This window comes from Eucyclogobius newberryi, unplaced genomic scaffold (genome assembly GCF_026437365.1).
Source record: "Eucyclogobius newberryi isolate DKJ021-1_F unplaced genomic scaffold, fEucNew1.0.hap1 SCAF_8, whole genome shotgun sequence".
Lineage (NCBI taxonomy): Eukaryota > Metazoa > Chordata > Actinopteri > Gobiiformes > Gobiidae > Eucyclogobius > Eucyclogobius newberryi.
This window is the reverse complement of record NW_027316500.1, coordinates 16,709,993-16,723,833: the sequence shown is the minus strand read 5'-3', so window position 1 is coordinate 16,723,833 and position 13,841 is coordinate 16,709,993. Positions and strand designations below refer to the sequence as shown.

The window sequence follows — 13,841 nt, the reverse complement described above, 5'->3', positions numbered from 1 at the left end:
ATAGCCGTCAGGTACTCTTAAAACTAGTGGGTTAACCTCATAGAAAAGTGCAGAGATAATATGTTCAAGATAATTATCCACACTTTCAGAGTCCATTTAACAAGACACTCATCAGTCTCAAACTGAATCCTTGGCATTTCTTTCCACTTCCTTGTTTACTTAGCCTGAGCTCAAATCCAAACAAATACATTAACTCTAGTGCTCTCTACCGGACCCTAAACAAAGCGTGAATGAAAATGTGCCTGTGATTTCTCAATGATCTGCTCTTTTAGAGCAGGTTTATGCATTAGCCTATAGCCTTGTGATGGGATGTTCTTGCTGAATCCCTTGGAGATGGCCTATTTGGGATGAGGGCTATTGTCAAGAGCTTGCAGGGGGTTGAAGGGGGATAGGAACTTTCCATTAGCTAAGTACACACATGTTAAGCCAGGTTATTGTTGACTTAGCCAAAGAAACCGCGGCAGGCCAGAAGGAGAGACAATGAAAGTCTTAACCAACATGCCTAAAACTCAAAAGAGATCTTCTTACTACCAAGCAAGGTTTAATCTAGAAATCTGAACAGTTCATTCAACAATACTTTAATTTTCTACCGCTTGTTCCTGTTAGGTGTCGTGGGCAACTGGAGCCTATCCCAGTGACTTAAGGCCTTAGACGGGGTACACCCTGGACAGGAGCCAGCTCGTCGCAGAGTTAGCAGTACAAAGAAATGTATTGACTGTATATGTGATTTTAAATGTGTATATCCAAAAAAGGTTCAAATGTTTTTATTCTTTGATAGCCATTGGGTCTGGATTTGCTTAACCAGAATCACCCCTACTTGCTATTCCGTCACAATAATGAAGAAGCTAAGAAACACACAAGTCACGTGGTCGTCTCTTTGTATCACTTGTTGAATCCTTAACAGCCGACCCATTTTCAGTCCCCCTTGGAAAACGAGGGGAGCTCTTGGGAGAGGAGAAAAGGAGGGGGGGCGAGTGGGGGTCAAACCTCGTCTCTATTCAACTAGAAAAGACGCTATTACCCACAATCACCAACGAGATTCTGAAGTTTGTATGCTGCTATAGGAGAGAGGGAAAAGTAAAGAAAGTGTGCGCCTTATGCTTGGCCATAATCAACAGAGCAGCGAGAGGCGGAGAGATAGTGGAACTCTGATTAGGAAAATAGTGTCTGACCTCGACAGTGTCTGTTTCCACTGAGTTCAGCGAGAGGCAGGTGTCACTGAGTGAGCTCTGCACTCACCTAAACTAAAGCTGACCTGCTACAGCAATGCTACAGACTTGTACATACAGGACATGTTATTGCTAGAATATTTACTTAAAATACACAATTTAACTTTTTCTGTGTATTTAGGAGTTCTGGTTTGTTAACAAAAGTTTGAAAAAAAGACATATATATTATTTCAAAGCCCACTGCATGGCTCAAACAAACAGAGACGTGCTCGAGACATCAGAGTCCTCATACAGAACTATGAATTGGGTTCTGCAGCTCTGCAGAGACGGCCCCTCAGAGTTTATTAGCAAATTGCCGAGCCCCTCCCAGAGCTCTGTGCAATTAAAGACAACTGTGCAAAAGACATACAGCGGCATGGAAATGCTCTGCGCTTCATGTTGCTCAAGTCTGGACTGAGGCTGAACACATTCCACGCGAACAGGCAATCAGCAAAGAGCAACAAAACAGAACACAACTTTGCCATTTATAATCAATACAATTAAGCATACGTTTGGATTTATTAATTTTAAATGTCAGATTCTTAGATAAACTATTAATAGCTGTAAACAGAAGAATAGTTTAATAAAAGTTATTCTTCAGTCTTAAATGAGGCCAGTGTTGTTCTCCTGGGATTGGTAGGGAAAGGGTTAAAAAGTCCAACTGGTGCTAACCAGTCACTCCACTCACATAGCACCTGAGGGGGTGCTGCATTTATCAGGCCGGTCTGAACACACACACACACACACAGCATCGTGCACGTGAACATAAGCGAGCACGTGAACATCACTGTGCACGTGGACACAAACATGCAGCGTATGCGTTGCTCCCAGCCCCACATGAGTTTCACTCACACCAACACACTAGAGGGTAAGCCCAAACTGGCTGGGCTGCATTCACAAGCTGGAGCAGAGCTCGGTGGCTTTTTCGCCTCTCAGCTCTGCTTTCTTTTCAAATGGCCCAGCGTTGCGCTATAGCTGCCTGCATAGGCAGGCTGACTAAACAAGAGCTGATCCTAAAGACATGTAAAGAAGATTCAGAATATTACTGTTGTGACACTGAGTGTATAATGCTGCACAATTCAGTGTCAGTCTGTTGGATTGTTCAGTTTAATCAATTCAAAGTATTTTTTCTCTTGACATTTTTTCTTCTGTGCCACAGTCGCCTCAATGGAATAAATTGGGTTATGAATAAATGAGCTAGCTTTCTCTGTCTTGTTAACATTGTTCTTTTGTGCAAATTCTCAGCATTTTTTTTCCAGTCCACTTCAACTTTATGCCCGAGGGCATATATTAAAAATACATATGGAAAGAGATAATGCACACACATCTCAAATTTGTTAAAGATTTTACCAACTCACAACTGCAGATACAACATCACATATAATACAGTACACAAAATTCAAAACTATGATTCCGTCACGAGTAAGATGTGAAAAGCAGTGCCAATGTTTGACAAAACAAGTATTCAGCAGAAGCATGCAGCCTGCTTTCAGCCTGTTTGGATATGCCCATTTACACACACTGCTGCTGTGGACACTATTATCCAAGCCCTCAAAAGCACACATCAGTCAAAAGTTCCCTTCAACTATTCATAATACCGACACAATGTACACAACATTGTTTGTGGGTTCCACATTGTCTTGAATAGACAACAATTCTATTTTGAATCAGTCTCCACTTTCTAGTCAACTAAAGTCAATGAATGGCTGCATCACCTGAACACTTCTGTTGTAGTTCTCTCTACAACACACAGAATGAAACACACGCCTCTTTGATCTGCCAGTAAAAAAGACCTTTATTTTGTTTAAAGATGCAATATCATTAGTGTTATTTAATTGTTCTATTTGAATTATAAAATGTGATAGGCTCTCTTGTTTCTGTACATAACTGCAGCTGTGGAAGGGCAGTGACGAGCCTTGTGGAGGGGGTCTTTCTCACTCATGGGTCTCAGTCCTGCTCCCTCTTCTGGTTTCTAGTCCAACACACTAACCCAGGTCTGCACTTTACTCAGACCAGCCACTCAAAAATATAGAGGTCTGCAGACTTCAATTTAGCCAAATCACATCATTACTTTCAGTGTGACACTACCAAACTAATCACTTTTATTTGGATAATTTTTTTTGTATCTGTTCACCTTTTATACTTTGCAAAGAAGCGATAACCATCCACAAACTTTTAAAGATCTCAAATTCAGATTAGCATAGATCTAATCACGCAGGCATTAGTTATCATTATTTGACTGCGACGTATAGGCCATTAGGGTCATGGCCGTGCTCACACAGTACAATGTCCCAGGAGTGCCAACAGCCAGCGGAGCACATAATGAAGGCTGCACTTATCTGTGATATCGGAACAAAAGGAAACACTCCCTAATCTACCTTTAATGCCCTCAATTGCGCAAAAAGGAAGAAAAAAAAAAAATCAAACGCCGTATTTGTGCTGAAGCTGTGTGCTCCATGGAGGGAAATGTGGACGAAACAGGGGAGGGTGTCTCGATAAGCAATGTGCACTCATGTCTAAGAGAAAATACTGACAAGACACGTAATGAACCGTGAACTCCACTAGAAGAGACCATGGCACCTAGCGACTCTCTCTTCCCAGCATGCCCCTCTTTCAACAATAGAATAGAATAAAATATAAACGTGCCATAACTCAGAAAAAGACCTGAAGTGGGTCTAAATTAAAATCGACACGGAACAGGTCAAGTTGATGGCGTCGCATTTGAAGCTAATCTTCCCAGGTCAGAGCTAGGAGCAAGTCTTAATGGGCCAATAATAGCAACATTATTCTGAATATTTTACATGCAGATGGATAGAACGGACTATAATCATATGCAAATAACAGCAGTGAGGAGGAGTGCAGAATATCTGAACAGCACATACCTGATCAAGTGCCACCGAGGATCTTGTGATTTCCTCGCTGTCTGATTTGGAGCCGCCCTCTCTGTCGTCTATGACCAGGTCAATGGGCATTTTCCCTTTCAAGCAGCTGATATACCGGTGACAGAAATTATCACACAACTCGTGCACCTATGAAGAAAACAACATCACTTTTAAAAACACATCATTTTTGCGTGCATAAATGGGAAATTAAAATAGCCTAATTTCATTCAAGCAGTTTAGTAAAAAAGTGTTCAAAGCATTAAAACTGTTTGCAAGCTGCTTGTTTTATTTTATTCCATACATTATGAGCCTTGCGCAACAAAAACGTTGTCTTTATTTCGCGCACTCGCCAAAAGATTGAGATATCTTTAAAAATTGGCAGTGACAAGAGGAGTACAGGGGCTACAACGCACTCAACACGCGTGTTAAATTCATCAGAGCCTGCCCCGGGTAGTGACCATTACATCAGAGTGACGCTGACATTTAACGTAAACTGTTTTATTATGACATTATTATTACTGTCTTGCCCTCAGCCGCCGTATTCCTCGGCCATTAGTTAAAAAAGCTCATCATTTTATCATCACATTTGGTCACGTTTGATTTTGATATAAAGTTGCCACTATAATGTGACACAAATGACAATTTTTCGCCCACGTGACCGCTCCACAGATGGCGCCTCAGGCCTTTCGCCCTCCGCAAATATCACTTCAGAAATCCAACAAAGTTTACTCATATGTTTTAGCCCGCGTGTCATCTCTGCCAGAATAAAACTTCATTAAACACGCAGCGCGATCTGGCCACAGAGATATCCGTTCCAGTTGTAACAGCTTGCATCGTGATTAAATACGTGGAAGAGAAACGGCCTCGTGATTGATTTTGACGCTAATTATAACCGACTTGCAAAAATACATTTATGCAAATGCACCCCATAGGTCTGAAGAGGCAGCGCCGCCAGAAAGACCCAGAGACTCACCTTCTCCAGCTCCAGAAGATGAAATCGTAAAACTTGGATGGCTTGTATCATCTGAAAATGTAACAAAACAATTAAAATCAGCTCATCATGACAATTCCTTATCCTGACCAGAAACTATTTTCTCAAAGCATAAAATACCAGGAAATGTTTGTTATGACAATACTTTTGCGTTAAACTAAAAACAACATCACAGTTAGGCTAAATGCAACGCAATGTGGACGCTATTAGACGCAGACATGTGCCAAGTGCGCAGGGAGGAAGTTTCCACGCGCAGTGACAGGCATCACCGCAGCACAAGAGCAAACTCACCCACAACTGTTCTCAGTTTCAACACAGATGCAGCTTATCCATGCGGACAACACGCTTAGGACACCAACACATTATGGAAGATAATAAAGTGCTTACCAGGTTGTCCAACTCTGGATTTGATGAGAATAAAGGTTTTTCTGCCCGGATCTGTTGAACAATGAAAGCTATCAGTCTGATGAAGTTCAAAGTTAGCCCAATAAAATATGAGCATCACACATTTGTATGCAAATTATTCTACAAAACGTAATGCAAATAACGTTTTAACTGTTACTAATTTATTATGGAATGTTAGGTATTGTGAATACTAAAATGTCCCTAGGTGCAGCAGTCAGAGTTGCAAGACGCGGTTTAAAGTACAACTTGTGCTAACCTGTTTTGCAAACACTGCTATGTCTTCATTGAAGGACTCGGACGAGCACACGTCTCCTCCCGCCACGCCGGGCTCTCTCGGGGTGCACGTCGCTAATTCACATTTCTCAAAAATCAGTGCAAGCAAAGGGAACAGGGGGTGCCTGTATACGGGAGCACACACACAGACACACAAAGTTAAATGTCAGAACGGAACTGGGGTCAACACACTGCGGGCTGCACTGAGCCAGCCGTGCCTTTCTTCCACGAGGAGTCCGTGGGGACCGAGCTGCCGCTCCACCAGCTCCGGGAGAGAGCGCAAAGTGTGCGCGCTCGTGTGATTAAATCTTGGCGCGCCTTCACTCAGCTTCTCTTCTGCAGTGGTCGCTTATGCCGATGTGTTGGGATCAACACGCAGATTATTTAACATTTCTAGACCAATGTCCATTCGATGAAAAGAGAGCCAAGAAGAAACATAAAATATATACACTCACAAATGCAGCGAAATCCCAAGTGCATATTAAAATATTTAGAAATGCTGCTTATTTTTTAAGAAATATTTTCATTTAATCACATTTCTCCTTCGGGAGAAAAAATATGAATGTGTATTATTTCATTTTAAAATAAAAGGTTTATACATTTTCCTAAAGGTCAAAAGCCGTGTTGTGAAATTGCATTTTCCACAGAGCAACCTATAGTTTTTTTTTCCATGTGACACCTTGAGTATTTGTTCAGTTGTTTGCCGCTGAGAAACGTGTCAAACTTTGCTCTGACTTAATGGACAAAGGGCTGCAGGGGAAACAAAACAAATGCTTTCTCTCCGTTTTGCACCATTCTTCTCTCTTCCACCCCTTGTGTTTCCCTGTGTCCTGCTATACAGCCGCACTACTCACCCGTATATGGCGTCTTTATCTCTCTTGAGCGCGTCGTTCACGGAGGAGCCCATGCTGGGGGGCATGCTGTTTGTGTGTCCCGTGTGTGGATACTGGTGCGAGTGCAGCTGCGGCCCGTGGTTCAGGTGCACCGCCTGCATGGAGCGCGCCCCGTGCGGGTCTCCGTACATGGTGGTCGGGATGCCCACACCGTCCATCCCGTAGTGGGGCAAGTCTTCGTACTGCATGGAACACAAATATATGCCGGCCCACAGTCACTTCAGACGCACACAACTTTCAAAGTTATAACTAATTCACTGGACTTTTCTAGTTATTTAGATCTGAGTTTTAAGCTGGCTCACATTTTTTAAATAAGTTATAGACTACTTCTGGAAACTTGACGAACAAGACGTTTTCCCCAATGCTTTAAAGTTGTATACACTTTAACTTGTAAAGGGGCTTATGAAGTATAGAGTGAACTATGCAAACTATGCACTAAAAAATATACCTCAAATAAATAAACTTAGTCATCAATATGAAATCTGTATTTTACTGAATGTGGATGCTTGGAGTAGATTTTGCACATATGTAAGTGATTATGTTTACTCATTTTAAAGCCTCATGCGCAGAGAATATCATTACATACTAAGCAATGTGATTATTTCACAAATGTGAGTTTAAATTGTTTAATAGAAATCACCATGGCGAGTAAATATTTAATGTAAAAATATATGTCAAGCAATTTTAAATATGTTATATTTAAATAATTATTTGCAGAATATATTTATAGTTTGCAGGACACTATATACAATTGTAACAACTACTTAATACAAGTACTAATATTAAAACGAAGTTTGGGATATCCACGATCAGGAACTATGGACACTAAACATATCCAGTGTGTTTGGTCATGGGAGAATATGAAGCATCACCTCCTTTAAAATCAACTAACAGGATCTCAACTATTTAGCTAATGGTTGTGTCTCTTTCTTTTAAAAAAATGTGACAATTCATGCCACGGAGTGAATTGCCTGTCAAAACTAATCTAAAAAAACATAGGCGATATGAGATATGATCATGTTCCCGATGTTCCTGTGCGTGTTCTGCGTAAATCATAAGAATAATGAAAAGTCTCTCTGTGCAGGACAGTCGGCTGCACGCGAGCCGCGAGCCCGCGCTGAGCTCTGGTGTGTGACACGGAGCCACGTTCCCGCGAGCGCCTGGACTGGAGAGAAACTTTTACAAAGACGCACAGAGAGAACGAGGGGGACTGCGGTACGTACCCGTTGCGCCATAACCCTCCTCACTCCCTGATCGTCCTTTCACTTGAGATAAATCCTCTCCGGGGCCAGCGTGGAAACGAAGCAAGGAAATCCAACTCAAAAGAAAAGATATGTCACACGAGAATCCCTCTTCTTGGCGGCGGGAGCCAAACCCCCGCTCCGTGTCTGCGGCGCTCTGTGCAACTTTAGCCCCGGCTGGAGTGATACGTCCTCGGCTTCTCCTTTTGGCGCGGGGGCTTTCTTCGCTCCGGATAAACCAAAGTTCAAATCATAGCAAAGTGGCCGCTCTCATGTCTTTCTTGCCACTTTGCGCTGTCAGTCAATAAGAAGAAACGCAATGGGCTTGTCAGAAAGTACCGGATGAATGATGGTCCGACGCGCGTCTCCACGGGATCGCCACCGCCACGGCGCTGCGGCTTCACAATCACAGTTTTTAAAAAATGAAGCGCGCTCTCCTCTCGTTTTCTTTGATCACTCTCGTCTTCTCGCTTGATTTTCTTATGCAAAAAGCGTCTAGAGGGGATCAAGAGGAGGTGGGGTGATAATTCTGGCTTAGGCTTTTCTTAAAGGAGCCACGATCGATGCTGCTGCCACTGCTGCCGCCGCCGCGCGCGTCTCTCCCTCCCGTACGTGCGCGCGTGTGTATATGTATGTCTGTCCGCGTGAGTCGCTCCGTCGATTGTGTACAATGGATGTGTGTGTGCAGGAGCTGCTGAGGAGGAGCGGAGGATCTGGACCAGACTGCTGAAACCCGGAAGTAGTGGTGGCCATAACAGGTCGCGTCTTACACAACGCACCGGGCCGCAGTAAGTCGCGCGCGGCGGAGGGGGGTGTGGGAGGACCTAGAGGATCCCAGCGGAGACGCACCGGCACAGGCACCGGGCAGCACCGGCACAGGCACCGGCACCGGGCAGAGTCAGGACAGGAGAGGATACGCGGGTGTGGAGCAGCAGCAGCACTTATTGTACATGTTTGAATTCACTTTCACTTGCACAAAACTACAATAAAAGAGGCTGAAGTAACGTGTACAGACAAAGTGCTCCGAGCTCCACACTTTGGTCATTGATGATTGGACATTAATGGACTTTGTATTGATGAGCCTCTTTTACCTCAAAAAGCTTCTCCAAAAGTTGAACTTGTTTGCAATATATTGAAATTAGTTTACATGACGTTAATCAAAATGTGGACTGGCAAATGTTTTGTGAATAATTAATCAGTAGTATTTTGTGGAAGTGTGTGGTTAGAGCTTAGATGTGACATTGTTCTTTTACAGTTATTGTGCGTTATAAACATTGTGAGAACAGACACGACTACAGCACGTGTGACAAGCATATTAGACAACAATCCAGACAATTTACAAAAGAATAAATCCAATGCAATGCAACAATATACATACGCAATGTCTATGAATATAAATTAACACACTTATGCATTCATTTATTGTTTTTTTTAGAAGTACAGGACGACCATGTGTAATGTTGCACTTGTGATCACATGCGGCGTTTGATTACACAGTTATATGCATTTCAGTAATTATATAAAAGTCCTTGGAAGTGCATCGTTGCTATTATTCCAGTATCATCTTTCAAACTCGTGCATACATGTCCAGTGCTATTAAAAACAAAGATAATTGTGAAATCTACAGTAGTGTTGGAGTGTGGAAACTATAGGGTCCCTCGTGTGAGCAGCCGTTGTTGCGCGTCCTTCTCCCCCACAGCAGTGCGCAATGGGTTGCTCCAGTTTGACTCGGCTGGCCAATGGCAGGCCGGTGCTGAGATGGGAGCCCTCTATTGGATCTCCACATGATCGATTGGAGGCTGATTGATCGCTAACAGGCCAGACTGGTGAAGAGGCGCACAGTATAGACTCTGTACAGATAAACACACGTACATACAAACGGATCGGATCAGAAATTATAACAAGCACATGGAAAGATCATGCTTTACTAAACGTCCCATGTCACCTTCATACTTAATTGTTAAAATGAAATTTAAACATGTTAAAATAATTGTTATCTAAAACCTATTCTGTTTGAGGAAATTCCTCAGTCATTTTCAGGGGAGGTGGATTTGAGTGGCGGTTTTTAGATGAATAATCAAAATATATTATATAAGTTTGAGGATAAAGTTCATAATCAGTACTACAATTTTGTTTTGATTTTGACTATATTGCTGTGCAGACATGACTTCGGATAGGAATACTTCTATTTTTTTTTAAAAAACAAAGAAAAACTTTTATATTTGTACCTGGGAAGGTACAAATATAACATAAAGAATGAATAATAATTAAATTGGTTAGTATCAAACGTACTTGACTATGACATCCTTAAATGTGTTGCAAATCGATTTAAAGCTGCGGCATAGTTAATATACTGTTTTGTCTGTTATATAGGTCTATTGATTCTTCACTTTAGATCTATTTTCCAGTTATCAAACCCTTCGTTAACTGATCCCCTGTTTACACTCAAACGGTGCTGGGGCACACTGACAGCCTGTTTGGATATGGTGTGCCTAAGCAGCCCAGTCCACTCATCGATCATGTGCCTCCGTGCCACAAACGCTGTCACAACACGATAATGCGGCTTTGCGCGTTTTGACGCAGGATCCCGTGCTTTTAAAGAGCCTTGCAGTTACAAGTCTTTACTCCAGAACACTGCGGACCACGGACCAGACTCGCCCCGAAGCGCACCGGACTTTTTCAACTCTCAATATGGTGAGTTGCGTATTTTTGTCTTTTCTTTTCATTTCCCTATAAAAGCAACTAAGTCTTACTGTTTTACTAGAATAGAAACAAATGTGTAGAACTTTACAGCTTTGCATTAAACGTTATTTAAACCACTTTGTCTAATTTGGGCTTTGGTGAATAACACATTTTGGAGGAAGAAAACGAGCAACTGTAAAACAATAACAATGGCATTATAAAGCAATTAAGCCACCGTAATCACGCACCATAAAGTGAACCCCAGTCCACTTTCCTTTCCCTCTCATGCGCAGCGCCAGGGTCAGTGTTTTTTTGGCTTCTTAAAAGAAACCCAATGGCTCATTTTGTGCTTAATCCGCTTTGCCCTGATGTTAACGCTATACGAGTCGTTTCAATCAAATCAGCAGGTATTAACACGGAGACGGATGGATGTCATTTGACAGCATACAAAGCAATCAGGAAAAGTGCAGTGTAAAATAGAAAGAAAGAAAGAAAGAAAAAGGGGGTCACATCGTCCACGTTATTGTAAAGTTGGCTCTGTCTCACTAAAAGAGTTTAGACGCGTAAAAAAGCCGCGGTGGTGTCATAGGTCACGCAGCCTGTGTGAAGCGCCGCTGAAAGGGAACGAGGAGCAACTGGCAGCGCGAGGAGTCAAACGGAGGTCAAACTTTTACGCAGCCCCTGCAGCTCTTTGCGCCTGGACGTGTTGGGATCTGCAACAGGGCCCGTCGCTCGGTTTGCAGCCCATGACTTGCAGAGGCTCTGGTAGAGGATTTTCACGGCTTGTCCCAAAAGCTTGATTTTGTAACCGCAACTGGACCGGGCCTGAGTGAAGAAATGCAGAAGCTCTGCTCACATAGGCCTTATGGGTTGGATGGGATATGATTTAGTTGTTTGTTTTGTAGTAAAGTATGCAGTGGTCTTGTATTTCCGTGGCTCTGTCCAAAATCAGTAGACGTTGTTGATTTTAATTATTCTTTTAATTAGAAGGAAATAGGCCCATCACCTAAATACTGTGAAATGTCTAAGGCAAAGTGTTAATTAATTTGATCTAAAATGTTGTTAATTAATGCAGTTCTCTCTTCTCTTGTCTCCGTCCAGTGTGGCCCAAATCTGAGCTGGGAGCTGCTCCCGCCGCGCTCACACACCACTGCCTGGCCATGTGCGCCTCCTCCCGGACGAAATATGAATTACACGTGGAGAACCATCGAACAGATTTTCAACAAAACAACGTAAAAATTAAATATTAATGTCTTTTAATATTTGTCTGGTTTAGTTTCTGACTTTCGATTATATCTTTATATAATATAGGTTGTGTAAAATAGACCTTGGCTATATGTAAAATAAAAAAATAACAATAGATTGGGGGGTTTTGTTTTTATTTATTAATGAATAAACAATTATAAAATGTGCATGATTAAACCTGCAAATGTAATTATAGTATATAAAAATCGAACAAAAATCTCTCTCAAAAAAATGAGACTGAAATAAATACACCTACAACGCACATTAGTTTGAGGACGAGCAGCAACAACAAAGTAGATCCAGTTGAATAACCACAGTGTATAATATATTGGAGACTATTTAAAATGTATTCAACAATAAATCCTCTTTGAGATGGTTGTTAAATTTTGTATTATTATTCTGTGACGTTGGGATATTATATACAGAGCATTCATGGTACATTCCACTCACTACCTCCTGCAGCCGTGTGCTTTTATCACCATCCTTGTCTCCAAACACTCCAGATGCAGGTGTCACTGTAATCTCCAACATGTGGATTGATGATGGAAAAAAAAAATGAAAATTAGTGCCCCAGAGGCTGCAGTTTATATGTCGGCATTGTATCACACCAGTGGATATACATATGTGATAAACAGCTGCTTTCATGTACAGATATAAGTGTGAAAAGACACCTATAGACTGCTAAAAATAACGGCACTATCACACTGAGACACTTGGTAATAATAGCTGTGTTCGGCATTTCTTCAATTTTCACATTTTGGTCCAGGCCACGGGGTCAGTAGCTTCACTTTTCTCAGGAAGCCTAGTCCAGCTAACCCATATCACCCCACCAGCCATTGCTACATTTCATCTGTGCTAATAGTATCGCAGACACCAAAAGACAAAATATCAAAAATAGTATACTGAAGAAGAATTGTCAATAATTGTACAAAATGCTGAGGTGAAGTTTCAGAAAAACGGGCATCTAGTGTGGGGTATTGGGGGCCCTCTGACACCTCACTGGGAGCCTGTGAATTGATCAGCACCTCAGAGAAAGAAGGAGGAGGAGGAGGAGGGAAAGAAAGTGAGAAAACTGAGAATGAATGAAGAGTGGAGTCCAGATATGGGTAAATCAAAATAGAGGAGAGAGAGGGTTTGGGGGAGAGGGAGAGCGGGAAGGAGGTGTGAAGACTCATCTTTTCCAGGACGGGTGTGAAGACTTGGTGGATCGGCGGGAGCGCTTTCGAGGTAAAAAGGCAAACCCTGGAGAAACACCTTTTAGAGAAGGCAAGTAAAAGGCATTAAAATGAAATTGTATGTAATATGTCGTTTTTAAAAACAATATTGTCGTGGTGCATTTATGATTTTCCTACAAGCGTTTGCTGATAATTCATTCACTTTCCAAAAGAATAAAACTCTGTTGTTTGTCGCAAAAAGTATTCAGTGTTGCATTTTTTGTTTCCCCCAGCCACACATTTTCGGGACCCTTACATTTTCCAGTGTAAAACCAAGTCTTCCGCTAAATGGTTGTTTTTCCAAATATCTCACACGGAAACATGGCCCTGCATCGGCTCTGAGCAGAACCAGTGTTTGGTTTGTGGTTGATGTCTATCTGAGACTGCAGTAAACACATGGGACAGTAACACACAGAGAAACCACCACTGTCGGTCTGAAGGGCTGAAGATGAAGAGAAAATAACAACTAAACATCCAGTAATGACAGTGAGGAAGTACAAAGCAATAGGAACTTACTGCGCAACGTTACATAAATAATACATACATTGAAAAATTGCAGACATTTTACCTTTTTAATGAGTTTAAATCAAAGCATTTGAACAGAGTAAAGGTAAATAATTAATAACAATGCATAAAAACCACCTACGTATGAAGAAATAACAATATGCATGCCAAAACTCCTCTAGAAAAATGTCACTTTAAAGTACATTACGTAACTGCGTTGCACCAATGAAATTTCCCCATGTGGGACAATAAAGGATTATCTTATCTTATCTTATCTTAACTTCTCTGGTCCGCCACCGGCTT

General features: G+C 41.9%; 1 protein-coding gene across 2 annotated transcripts in view; it reads right to left on the bottom strand.

Moving 5' to 3' along the window:
* The window catches only part of LOC140351677 (homeobox protein Meis1), a 70,361-nt gene extending 61,735 nt beyond the window's left edge, over nucleotides 1-8,626 (bottom strand). Inside the window, exons 1-6 of one of the 2 annotated variants that reach the window (XM_072437615.1) lie at nucleotides 7,876-8,626; nucleotides 6,614-6,834; nucleotides 5,743-5,884; nucleotides 5,469-5,519; nucleotides 5,064-5,114; nucleotides 4,091-4,237 (exon numbers count right to left, since the gene is read on the bottom strand). In XM_072437615.1, the coding sequence (XP_072293716.1) occupies nucleotides 4,091-4,237; nucleotides 5,064-5,114; nucleotides 5,469-5,519; nucleotides 5,743-5,884; nucleotides 6,614-6,834; nucleotides 7,876-7,887 (624 nt within the window). In that variant the 5' untranslated portion in view covers nucleotides 7,888-8,626. The remainder of the gene's footprint in view (nucleotides 1-4,090; nucleotides 4,238-5,063; nucleotides 5,115-5,468; nucleotides 5,520-5,742; nucleotides 5,885-6,613; nucleotides 6,835-7,875) is intronic. The other variant, XM_072437616.1, reaches the window with a different exon arrangement.
* Nucleotides 8,627-13,841: the final 5,215 nt, after the last annotated feature.